Source organism: Bombina bombina, chromosome 7, assembly GCF_027579735.1.
Source record: "Bombina bombina isolate aBomBom1 chromosome 7, aBomBom1.pri, whole genome shotgun sequence".
NCBI classification, from domain to species: domain Eukaryota; kingdom Metazoa; phylum Chordata; class Amphibia; order Anura; family Bombinatoridae; genus Bombina; species Bombina bombina.
The window spans coordinates 138,056,723-138,069,729 of NC_069505.1; the positions used below are offsets into that span (position 1 = coordinate 138,056,723).

The 13,007-nt window shown below is 38.1% G+C and overlaps 1 protein-coding gene across 1 annotated transcript in view; it reads left to right on the top strand.

Annotated features, from left to right (window-relative positions):
* LOC128666004 (embryonic protein UVS.2) overlaps positions 1-13,007 on the top strand; it is a 164,275-nt gene that overhangs the window by 142,887 nt on the left and 8,381 nt on the right. Inside the window, exons 11-12 of the mRNA XM_053720346.1 lie at positions 6,112-6,230; positions 11,385-11,592. Of these exons, the coding sequence (XP_053576321.1) occupies positions 6,112-6,230; positions 11,385-11,592 (327 nt within the window). The remainder of the gene's footprint in view (positions 1-6,111; positions 6,231-11,384; positions 11,593-13,007) is intronic.

The following is a 13,007-nucleotide window of genomic DNA, read 5'->3' on the forward strand; positions in this document are numbered from 1 at the left end:
CGCAACTCTTATAAATGTATTAACCCCTAAACCGCTGCTCCCGGACACCGCTGCCACCTACATTATACCTAGTAACCCCTATCCTGCCCCCCCTACACCGTCGCCCTCTATAATAAAGTTATTAACCCCTCTCCTGCTGATCCCGCACCTCTCCGCAACTAAATAAATAGTTTAACCCCTAAACCACCGCTCCCTGAACCCGCCGCAACCTATATTAAACCTATTAACCCCTATCCTGCCCCCCCTACACCGTCGCCACCTATAATAAATTTATTAACTCCTATCCTGCCCCCCACTACGCCGCCGCCACTGTAATAAAATTATTAACCCCTAAACCTAAGTCTAACCCTAACGCCCCCTAACTTAAATATTAATTAAATAAATCTAAATAATATTTTTATTATTAACTAAATTAATCCTATTTAAAACTAAATACTTACCTATAAAATAAACCCTAATATAGCTACAATATAAATAATAATTATATTCTAGCTATCTTAGGATTTATTTTTATTTTACAGGTACCTTTCAATTTATTTTAACTAGGTACAATAGCTATTAAATTGTTATTAACTATTTAATAGCTTACCTAGCTAAAATAAACTGAAATTTACCTGTAAAATAAATCCTAACCTAAGTTACAATTACACCTAACACTACACTATACTTTAATAAATTATTCCTATTTAAAACTAAATACTTACCTGTAAAATAAACCCACATATAGCTACAATATAAATAATAATTATATTGTAGCTATCTTAGTATTTATATTTATTTTACAGGTAACTTTGTATTTATTTTAGCTAGTTTGAATAGTTATTGAATAGTTATTAACTATTTAATAACTACCTAGCTAAAAGAAATACAAAATTACCTGTAAAATAAATCCTAACCTAAGTTACAATTAAACCTAATACTACACTATCATTACATTAATTAAATAAATTACCTACAAATAACTACAATTAAATACAATTACATAAACTAACTAAAGTACAAAAAATAAAAAAAGCTAAGTTACAAAAAAAAAAAAAAAAAGTTACAAACATTTTAAAAATATTACAACAATTTTAAGCTACTTACACCTAATCTAAGCCCCCTAATAAAATAACAAACCCCCCAAAATAAAAAAATGCCCTACCCTATTCTAAATTAAATAAAGTTCAAAGCTCTTTTACCTTACCAGCCCTTAAAAGGGCCATTTGTGGGGGCATGCCCCCAAAAGTTCAGCTCTTTTGCCTGTAAAAGAAAAATACAACCGCCCCCAACATTAAAACCCACCACCCACATACCCCTAATCTAACTCAAACCCCCCTTACAAAAACCTAACACTAATCCCCTGAAGATCATCCTACCTTGTCTTCACTCAGCCGAGCAGCGATGGAACCGAAGTGGACATCCGGAGCGGAAGAAGTTAATCCTCCAAGCGGCGCTGAAGAAATCTTCCATCCGATGAAGTCATCATCCAGGCGGCGCTGAAGAAGTCTTTGATCCGGCCGATGTCATCTTCCAAGAGGCGCTGAAGAGGTCTTCTATCCGGGCGATGTCATCTTCCAAGCCGGGTCTTGAATCTTCCTCCCGCCGACGCGGGACCTCCTTCTTCACCGACGGACTACGACGAATGAAGGCTCCTTTAAGGGACGTCATCCAAGATGGCGTCCCCTCAATTCCGATTGGCTGATAGGATTCCATCAGCCAATCGGAATTAAGATAGGAAAAATCTGATTGGCTGATGGAATCAGCCAATCAGATTGAGCTCGCATTCTATTGGCTGTTCCGATCAGCCAATCAGATTTTTCCTACCTTAATTCCGATTGGCTGATAGAATCCTATCAGCCAATCGGAATTGAGGGGACGCCATCTTGGATGACGTCCCTTAAAGGAGCCTTCATTCGTCGTAGTCCATCGGTGAAGAAGGAGGTTCCGCGTCGGCGGGAGGAAGATTCAAGACCCGGCTTGGACGATGACATCGCCCGGATAGAAGACCTCTTCAGCGCCTCTTGGAAGATGACATCGGCCGGATCAAAAACTTCTTCAGCGCCGCCTGGATGATGACTTCATCGGATGGAAGATTTCTTCAGCGCCGCTTGGAGGATTAACTTCTTCCACTCCGGATGTCCACTTCGGTTCCATCGCTGCTCGGCTGAGTGAAGACAAGGTAGGATGATCTTCAGGGGATTAGTGTTAGGTTTTTGTAAGGGGGGTTTGGGTTAGATTAGGGGTATGTGGGTGGTGGGTTTTAATGTTGGGGGGGGTTGTATTTTTCTTTTACAGGCAAAAGAGCTGAACTTTTGGGGGCATGCCCCCACAAATGGCCCTTTTAAGGGCTGGTAAGGTAAAAGAGCTTTGAACTTTATTTAATTTAGAATAGGGTAGGGCATTTTTTATTTTGGGGGGTTTGTTATTTTATTAGGGGGCTTAGATTAGGTGTAAGTAGCTTAAAATTGTTGTAATATTTTTAAAATGTTTGTAACTTATTTTTTTATTTTTTGTAACTTAGCTTTTTTTATTTTTTGTACTTTAGTTAGTTTATGTAATTGTATTTAATTGTAGTTATTTGTAGGTAGTTTATTTAATTTAATGATAGTGTAGTATTAGGTTTAATTGTAACTTAGGTTAGGATTTATTTTACAGGTAATTTTGTATTTCTTTTAGCTAGGTAGTTATTAAATAGTTAATAACTATTTAATAACTATTCTAACTAGCTAAAATAAATACAAAGTTACCTGTAAAATAAATATAAATCCTAAAATAGCTAGACTATAATTATTATTTATATTGTAGCTATCTTAGGGTTTATTTTACAGGTAAGTATTTAGTTTTAAATAGGAATAATTTATTAAAGTATAGTGTAGTGTTAGGTGTAATTATAACTTAGGTTAGGATTTATTTTACAGGTAAATTTCAGTTTATTTTAGCTAGGTAAGTTATTAAATAGTTAATAACTATTTAATAGCTATTGTACCTAGTTAAAATAAGTTGAAAGGTACCTGTAAAATAAAAATAAATCCTAAGATAGCTAGAATATAATTACTATTTATATTGTAGCTATATTAGGGTTTATTTTAAATGTAAGTATTTAGTTTTAAATAGGATTAATTTAGTTAATAATAAAAATATTATTTAGATTGATTTAATTAATATTTAAGTTAGGGGGGCGTTAGGGTTAGACTTAGGTTTAGGGGTTAATCATTTTATTACAGTGGCGGCGGCGTAGTGGGGGGCAGGATAGGGGTTAATAAATTTATTATAGGTGGCGACGGTGTAGGGGGGGCAGATTAGGGGTTAATAAATTTATTATAGGTGGCGACGGTGTAGGGGGGGCAGGATAGGGGTTAATACATTTAATATAGGTTGCGGCGGGTTCAGGGAGCGGCGGTTTAGGGGTTAATATGTATAGAGTAGCTTGCGGTGGGCTCCGGGAGCGGCGGTTTAGGGGGTAATAATTTTATTTAGTTGCGGCGGTGTAGGGGGGGACAGATTAGTGGTGTTTAGACTCGGGGTACATGTTAGGGTGTTAGGTGCAGACAGCTCCCATAGAAATCAATGGGATGTCTGTCAGCAGCGAACTTGTACTTTCGCTATGGTCAGACTCCCATTGATTCCTATGGGATCCGCCGCCTCCAGGGGTGGCGGTTTGAAAACCAGGTACGCTGGGCCGTAAAAGTGCAGAGCGTACCTGCTAGTCATTTGATAACTAGCAAAAGTAGTGAGAATGTGCCGCACTTGTGTGCGGAACATCTGGAGTGACGTAAGAATCGATCTGTGTCGGACTGAGTCCGGCGGATCGAAGCTTACGTCACAAAATTCTACTTTTGCCGGTCTCGAGCCTTTGATAACTAAGGCGAATCAGCCTCGCCACAAATACGCTGCGGAATTCCAGCGTATTTGAGGTTGACGGCTTGATAACTACCCCCCCATATATCTATACAGTGTGACATTTACTGCCGCTCATAGTGGATATGTACTAATAGAGTAGATTTATACAGGGCAAATAACCTGGCGTTTTTTTTTTACCACCTTATTCTTAATAATTTCAGAGCTATCAGTACAATTCTATTAAGATATAATGTCTATATCTCTATAACCATGAATATGCAGACCCTTTATGTCTATGTGGGAAATAATTGCACTATAGAATCTAGTCTAGTCTGCTTCTTTCTCAGAGCTCAAAAAAAAGAAAGAAAAGAAAAAGGGGAGGCGGTAACCAAAGACTTATATTCTTACCCAATAACATATAAACTGAGCAGATCCTATGCCGGTGCTATTCCATTGGTTTTGAATGCAGGCTCCCTCTTAAGAATATCATTTAACTTCCCTTGTATTCTATAGAAAACCCCAAGTGACCATGCTCACTGCTCTTATAGCAAGGTGCATTAGTGACCCTGTGATATCATTGTCAGCACGGTGTGTGTGTATATATATATATATATATATATATATATATATATATATATATATATAAAATCACATTGAAACATGAGAGGTTGAACCCACAAAATTCACTTGTAGCTTCCTGCTCAGCAACAAAACTATTACACACTTAGAGAGAATCCATGTAAGATATTTTGTATGGTGGATCTTATACCCTGTATGTCCGATATGGGCGATCATTAGTTAAAATAGAGAGCACCTCTGAATAAGGTATTGAGAGAATACTTACATGATCTAGTTTACCTAATATTTGGGGTCCAAAAGTGGCCCATTTTTTATTTTATCCTTTCCCCTAAATTTCCCCAGTCTGAATCAAGGGGGTCCAAGAGAGACCTATATTTGTCATTGAGGGAAATCACCTTCTCTGACTTTATATAATTTTTTAAGGGGAGGTGCCTTAATTGAAAAAATTAGGTTTACTTTTAATTGTATAACTGGGCGATTATTTGTATTTTTATTCTGACATTTAATAAGTATATTTTGTTGTGATTTTCTTTTGTATTTGGTACTGTGACATTATTTGCCCGTTTTATTTATTTACAACCTCAATACAAATATAATATTATTTTTTTTAGCTAAGTATCCTACTAACACCAGGCTGCTCAATAGATTCTTTTCCTTTCCTTGAAATGAAGGGTACAACTACAGTAGTATGGTTATTACTCACCAGGCTGTTGTTTTTCCTCCTGTGCCTGTAGCTGTCTTAAAAGTTTTTTTTTTTTTTTTTAACCCTCAAAAAGTGCTGGTTAGTGACGTTCTGCATCTTCATGCTGGGTGCCGCCATCTTAAAATGTAGCTATTCTTGTACCCTGTGACAGAAGTGATGCGCACGCACAGAGCAGTGATAGTGTTGTTAGCTTGACTAGACGTATAATTTACTGCAATTTAGCAATCACAAAACAGATCGGGAACTATACATTTTTGCAGGTTCTGCATTTTTCAATATTATTACTTTTTATATTTGTTATTTAAAGTAAACTCTGCCAGACAAATTTACATATGTATAAATATTGGAATGAAATAATGCTAATAGCGTTGTTTCTACTTGTGTAAGTGTAAAAAAAGACTTTTTCACATACCGTTTTATCTCAAGCTTCTGACAATCGCCTGCCTGCCCCCTTCCTAATTGCTTTTTTTATTTTGATCTCAGAGCGGCAACCAATAAGAACCATTGCCATATGGCCTGCTGTCTACAATGGATGTCAGCTGTTTTGGCCACACATGCGTGTTAGCTACAAAATCATGCTAAGCACTCAGACAATAAGATGCAGCCTAGTTATTTTCATCAGAGGCACACGCTTGGTGTTATACGTGTACACATCAGTACATTGAATACGGTTTAGGATTAGGGGGCGGACGAGGGTATCTTGATTGACCGATGCAATTTAAGTATGTTTTAAAAAAATAACTAATTTAAACGAAAAATAATTATGCGGTTTTATATTGCACATTATAAGTTATGCAATCATATGTTTTAATAATAGTATTGTGTTTACCGTCACTTTAACTTTTAAACTGTGTAAAAAAACTGCAAAAATTAAACTCTTCTGCTTTCTGTTGTGCAAGCAATTCCAAAGTGCAAGGTACAGTTATCAAAAAGCCGGTAACATCACCAATCTGTGAAAGTGAACAGCTTATGTCATAGGATATAACAATACATTTTCTATTTCACAGTAAAATGTGGCCATTCCATGAAAGATTCAGCAGGGAACTTTTCGTCTCTGGGATTTCCAGCAAAATACCCCAACTCCTTGGACTGTGTATGGAGTCTATCGGCACCTCCTGGGAATAAGGCAAGTAAGGGTGGTAACCATGGTGCAAGGTCAAATGATTGTGAAAATAAAAATATATATTTCACTCAATATGTAATTTGCATAACGTATTTAAATCATGCACAGCAACAAATTTGTAATGTGGGTTATCTCTGAAAAATGTGTTTTCCCACTGCCCCACAGAGGCCAGAGCAGAGCCTGCAGGATTCTGAGCCTCAACATTCTACAACTGGTGTCAGTAACACGTCATTCAGAGTTATTCCACATGGCACGCAGTAGTGGCTGCCAAATACAGCGCTGCTTTTCTCCCTCTCGCCACATGTGCATCACAGCAAGCCCCACAGTGATTATGCCAAAGTATTAGAAACAAATAGTGCTACTCTAAAACATGTATAAAATACAAATTGTATTATAATCCTTTAAAATCCCATCAGCGTATCAGTGGCACTCATAGCGTCTAAACTTCTGAAAAGTCTTATGCTTTTCAGCCATAAGAAGACTGAGTACCATTGCTCTACCCTTGCAAGGCCCCAATGCAATGCTGCGTCTCCCAGGCAAGTTAAACAGGGGCTGTAGTGTCTTGGGTCTGGGCTGCAGAGCCAAGGTTCTAAGCTGAGGTTTTATTTGTACATGAGACTGACAGGGGGGGCTGCAGAGGTTTGGGGTCTCATCTAAGGTATGTCGTGGACACAAGGCTTACAGAGGAGCTTCATGACCATAGTCTAACCTGAGGGAGTATGGGGCAGGGACACAGCCTGATCTGATCTGGGTATTTGTTTTAAGCATTCCTTCCTGGGCACTTCACAGCAATGCGTTAGCATAACATTCATAGCACCTATTGAAGTTTGCCTACCCTTGTTGTACACGTATTGAATGATCAGTGTCAGAGCTAATATATATCTGTCCCTAATTGGCCAGAACAAAAGAGATACGACAAATAAGCGCAAGAGGCTTTTCAAGAAGTAAGTCCCTAGACTGCAAAACCATGCAGGTCTTGCTATGAAAATGACAGTATAAAATGTGTTTAAAACATTGATTTAGTATACAGATCTTCTCCCATATAGGGCTAGATTACAAGTGGTGCACTAACTGATGCACATGTCGAAAATAGTGTGCGTATTATAAGCTGAAAGTAAACACGGACATTTGAGCACAATCATGTGTTGCGCTCTTCAGGTTAGCGCGACTGTAGAACTTGCGTAAAGGGTATTGAGTTAAAAAAAAGCTGCCTAAAACACAACATAAATACATTTGAAAGTACTGTTAAATTTATATAAACACTATCTGATAAAAAATAATTAAAAATAAATTAATAAAGGGGGGCGTGTCCGAACAGCGTACCAGCATGGACGCATTTTCTGTGAGCTCTGCTTAAGATCCTCTTTAATCCGCTGATTGAGGAGCCACAACAGCAAAAATAATATACAAGCAATAACTGCACCTCAGTCTGAGGCCATATTTAAGTTCCTGATTGCTGTTTTCATGACTACAGGACTACAGATCGGCAATTTAATAACCCAAGGCAGCGGCCTCTATCTGGGTAGCGTTCCCCCCCGGTCCTACCGGGTTACCAGTGCTGGCAGTTCTCGGCTGCCTTACTGCATATCTCTAAACCACCAAAAGCCACGACATCCCCCTCCTGGGTTAACAGCTTGGTGAGACCTTACTTCCCAGCGCACCCGCCTGAAAAATACCACAAAATGGCGGCTGAATGGGAAATTGAACTAATGCTACACTTAGACCAGCGCTTTGCAAAACTGGACCAAATGCTGTGGAAGCTATATCAACGCTCCCTACCTAGAGTTTTTGAAGAGCGCATACAAGCAGGAGCGCCTGAACAGATTGATCTGCAAGCAACTACCTACGATAAAAACCAGAAAGCGCAGGCAACAGCGCAGCAACGCTTCTTCCCGCAGGATCTACCTAGCAGAGCAGCGGACAAAGGGCTAACTAAACCCACCCAAGAACACCCAGGCTCTGCTGGCACTTCCCTGTTTACACAGATACTGGTTGCTCAGAAGCATGCAGACACGAATACAACTGCATTCTACAATCCAACGTTCCCGGCACGGCAGAAGCCATTATCTACGGCAAAAGAGACCTCCCTCGAAAAGACACCACAGGCACCTGAGGACATACTTGACCTATACAAGACAGGAACATTACAACACGCAGTCAACAGTGGATTACCTGTGGACAGCAGCGGTCACTTAATTTTTGGGCCCCCGCTCATGAATCACCGGCTAGACTTTTTACTCTCCACAAGAAGCTTATTGCTCACTGGAAAGCGCAACATGTGGGCCCTACATAACTGTATTGATCAAACGAGCACGTACTTTGAGGTGGGTTAAGGATTACCTCTCCTCGTCACTTCAAACACTGCCCACTGCAACAGCTACCAGTAAGACACTATTAGTGGTATATAAGCTTGATTTACGTCCTCAAATCTAAAAAAATAAACATGAAAAATAATAAAGAAATAAGGACATCTGGTTTATCATGAACATCTGCTCCCACTCATGTTGACTTTATCAGTTTAAATAACCAGAGACTCGCAATGTCTAATGTTGTTATATACTTGCTGCGTGCCTATTTCACTTTGTTCCCACTTATGCTGACTTTATTAGTTTAATAACCAGAGACCTACAATGTCTAACGTTGTAATATATTTGCTGCATGCCTATTTCACTATCTTGCTTGTATCATATTGCATCTTTATAACTTGAGGAGTTGCTTGATGGGGTATGGGGGGGCCCTAGAGAGTTACCTCATTACTTATAAAACAATATAGCAATTGTTAAACTTAATTATTTTGTGTTAAAACGGGACATCTTGTGGTTTTCCTCCCTGGGTCTAACGGCCGGGACTTTGGGCGGGATACTCGCAGGAGTCTTATATGAATGACAAAATATACATTGGGCATGTAGCGAAGACCATAAGTTCTGCCACTATTTATAAGCACTAAAATAAGGTTGGTGATCTTTTAGGGTATAACATTAAAGTGGGAAGTGATGCTTAATCAAAATAGACCAGGTAGGGGTGTCTTTTCATGACAGTACAGCTTGGATGCAAATGTTTATAAAGAGATCCTCTCATGTATATATTATTAGAGACATAACTCTTCTATATAGCAACAAATTTATTATCTACATAGTTGTGGTGGTCATACGTTGTTGGTGTGTCCGGTTCAGGCGTATGCAGCACATTGCTTATGTCAATCCTGTTATTTTCATATCCCCTTTTCATAGCTGCATTTCTTTTTTCCCTTTTTTTATTCTTTTGTTTCAGTTCGACCCCTAGCATAAATTTGATCTGAATGTTTTGGTCCAAAAGATGCCTGAATTATATCGTTTGGGGAAGAAGTTATAATCCCTAATGCTCTTTTAATTCAATTAGCATGGATTCAAGATGAATCCACAACATACCCAAGAGGGATAAAAAAAAAAAGAGGACACTTTAATATTTAATGCATATATGTCTATTATATAACACTTGTATTTTTACTAACCGTGTAACTTTATGTATGCTTGACTTTTGTAAGTTGCAGTTCCTCAATAAAAATATAAATAAAAAAAAAAAAAAAAAAAAAAATTAATTAATAAAAAGTTATAAGGACTCAAAGATATATGTTATAAGGTGTTTGACAAAAAAAGTCTCTAACATACATATATATATATATATATATATATATATATATATATATACACACACACACAAAGGAAGTCTGGCACTCACTTGCAAGCACACAGCTAAGATGCTAAGATTAAAAGCAAAAAATGGAAGAGTTAGTTACCGCTTCTGGCCAAATGGGTCAAGCCCAGGAACCACGTCAAGCTGTGTATAGATATATATTTTACCATAAAATTATATATATATATATATATATATATATATATATATATATATACATATATATATATACATATAATATGTGTAACAATACATAGAATCTGAATAATTAATGTAAGATTTAGCCCACTTAGTTTAAATACGATCAGTTTAATGCGTGAATATAGGTTTCTTCGAATTGCACACTCTTTTGAAGTCTATGGGGAGACTCTCTAGCTCTTTGCATGCGTCACGTTGCACTTAAAGGAACATGAAAGTCAGAATAAAACTTATATGAAATATCTGATAACCATTGAGAGTGGGGTTCTGATTGCTGGCAATAGTATCTGCCAGCACAATGCGAGATGGGCTATGTGGCCTTAGCACTACTAATAAAAAGTTGAGGACACCACTAACTCCTTGGGAGCTGGGGGAGTTACCATCTTTGGGAGGGGGTGTGTAAAAAAAGACAAGGTAGGGAGAATTTAGGAGAAAAAAATAAACATTCTCCCCTTCACATTTTTTCCCCTCCTCATTTACACACCTTTTATGCTACTTTCCTCTCTCCCCCGCATATATGTTTCTCCATGCTCATATGCCTGTCCCAGCTACATTCTTCCCTAACGGAATTGAGTAACCAAGTCTAATTATTAGTCATTATTAGATGGCCTTATTTGTAAAGGATTCTACGTCATCCGCATTATCCTAAAATTGTAAGTTAATATCGGAAATATGGATAAAGGTGAAGTTCCTTTCTCATAGCGACTAATTGCAGGAGTGAGAGTCCTTGAGTGGTTCCTAGGCAACTGATAGAAACTACCAACAAAGCCATAAAGCCAGCTACATATCTACTTAGGCCCAAAAGGGGCCATCTTTTGTTAAATATGTGTCGTAGTTTTTTTTTCAGATAAACAACTTATCTTAGTTGCCCTTTAGAACACAAATATGGTTCCATGACTTTTCAGGAAAATAAACAAACTGCCTGGAGATTAACAGTATTTTTCATGATATAAGTTCATTTTGTTATACCTCCTACTTGAAACTTGAAAAGTAAATTTTTAAGTGATTTTTACAATTGGTGGTTAATGTGAAGAATGTTTTGGTGATCAAAAATAGAATACTTGAAATGTATAGAACTTACATTAAACTAAATAACTTATATTCCCCTTTTTAAAGTAAATACAACACAACTAATTACTCAAAAATATACAATGAACATCACTGGACATAATTTTAAGAAATAAAAGCTGCCATATACTTTATTGTTTATTTGTACTTGGCTGTCCGTCAGATTTTTACTGCCTATGTTTTGTTGATTCATTCATCCATTTATGTATTAATTTGCAGATTATTTTACGAGTTAGACCTTTCAGCCTGGAGCCATCTTTGGGCTGCATCTATGATTACGTTCTCTTCCGTGATGGCCACAAACAGAAGAAGCACTGTGGTGTTATTCCTGACCTGGAAATCACCTCCTCTAGCAATTCCCTTCTCATCCATTTTCACAGTGATGTGTCAGTGCAGGCTGATGGATTCCATGCCATGTACTCCTTTGGTAAGACCCATCATGGAGGCAAAGGCATACACTATATGGTCAAAAGTATGTGGACACCCCTACTAATTCAGTTCAGGTGTTTCAGCCACACCCATTTGCTAACAGGTGCATAAAATCCAGCACATAGCCATGAAATCTCCACCATGTGGGTGGTACTGAAGAGCTCAGTGACTTTAAATGTGTCGCTGTTATAGAATAGCACCTTTGCCACAAGTTAGTTAATGAAATTTCTGCCCTCCTCCCTGGTCAACAGCTAGTGCTACTATTGTGAAGTAAAAGTGTCTAAGAGCAACAGGTCATTGATGAAATGGTTGACCATGCAAATTCACACACACAGTGGGGCCACTGAGTGCTGAAGCGTGCAGTGTGTACAAATTGCCCATCATTTGCTGCATGACTCACTAAAAGGTTCTAAACTGCCTCTGGAAGCAACATCATCATAAGAGCAAGATCATCATTAAATGGGTTTCCATGGTAAGCAGCTGCAAACACATAAACATGTGAAGTGTCTGCTGGAGTGGTGTAAAGAACACTGCCCACTGGACTCTGGATCAGTGGAACATATTTTCAGGAGTGATGAATCAGGCTTCACTATCTGGCAGTCTGCTGAAAGAATCTGGGTGTCGTGGATGCCAGGAGAATTCTATCTACAGGAATGCACAGGGCCTACTGTAAAGTTTGGTGTAGGAGGGATAATGATCTGGTGATTTTAGGGTTGGGTCTAGGCCCCTAAGTTCCAGTGAAGGGTCATCTTAATACTACAGGATAGAAAGATATTTTAGATAATTGGGTGCTTTCAACATTGTGGCAACAGTTTAGGGGAAGGCCCCATTGAGCACCTCTTTAAGATGAACTGGAACGTCAATTGCGAGTCAGACCATCTCATCCAACATTACTGCCTGAACTCACAAATGCCTTTTTAGCTGAACAGGCACATTCCCACAGATGCACTCCTAAATCTTGTTGAAAGCCGTCCCATAACAAATGCGGATGTTTTGGAATGTGATGTCAAACAGTCTCATATAGGTGTGATGGTCAGGTGTCCACATACTTTTGGATAGTGTATTCCTGCTTTTTAGTGTTCTATACAAAATATAGTGTTCTATACAGCAAATCATGGCCGTCCGGCCTATAATAAAGCTACCCCAACATCTCACCAAAAGCTACACTATATTTTGCACCATCTAGTGGTAACACTGCATACTGCATTCTGCATTCTTTGCCTGTATCTTCCTTTGTTTCTTTTTCTTGCTAGGAAAATACAAAGTATCCATGAGTTACTATAATTGAAAATAAGAGGGCATAAAATAATTCATCAAATACAAATCACCTAAAAAATGTATTTACTAAGTTTTCCATTCTTATTAATAAAGGAAGATACAGGCAAATAATGCAGTATGCAGTGTTACTACTAG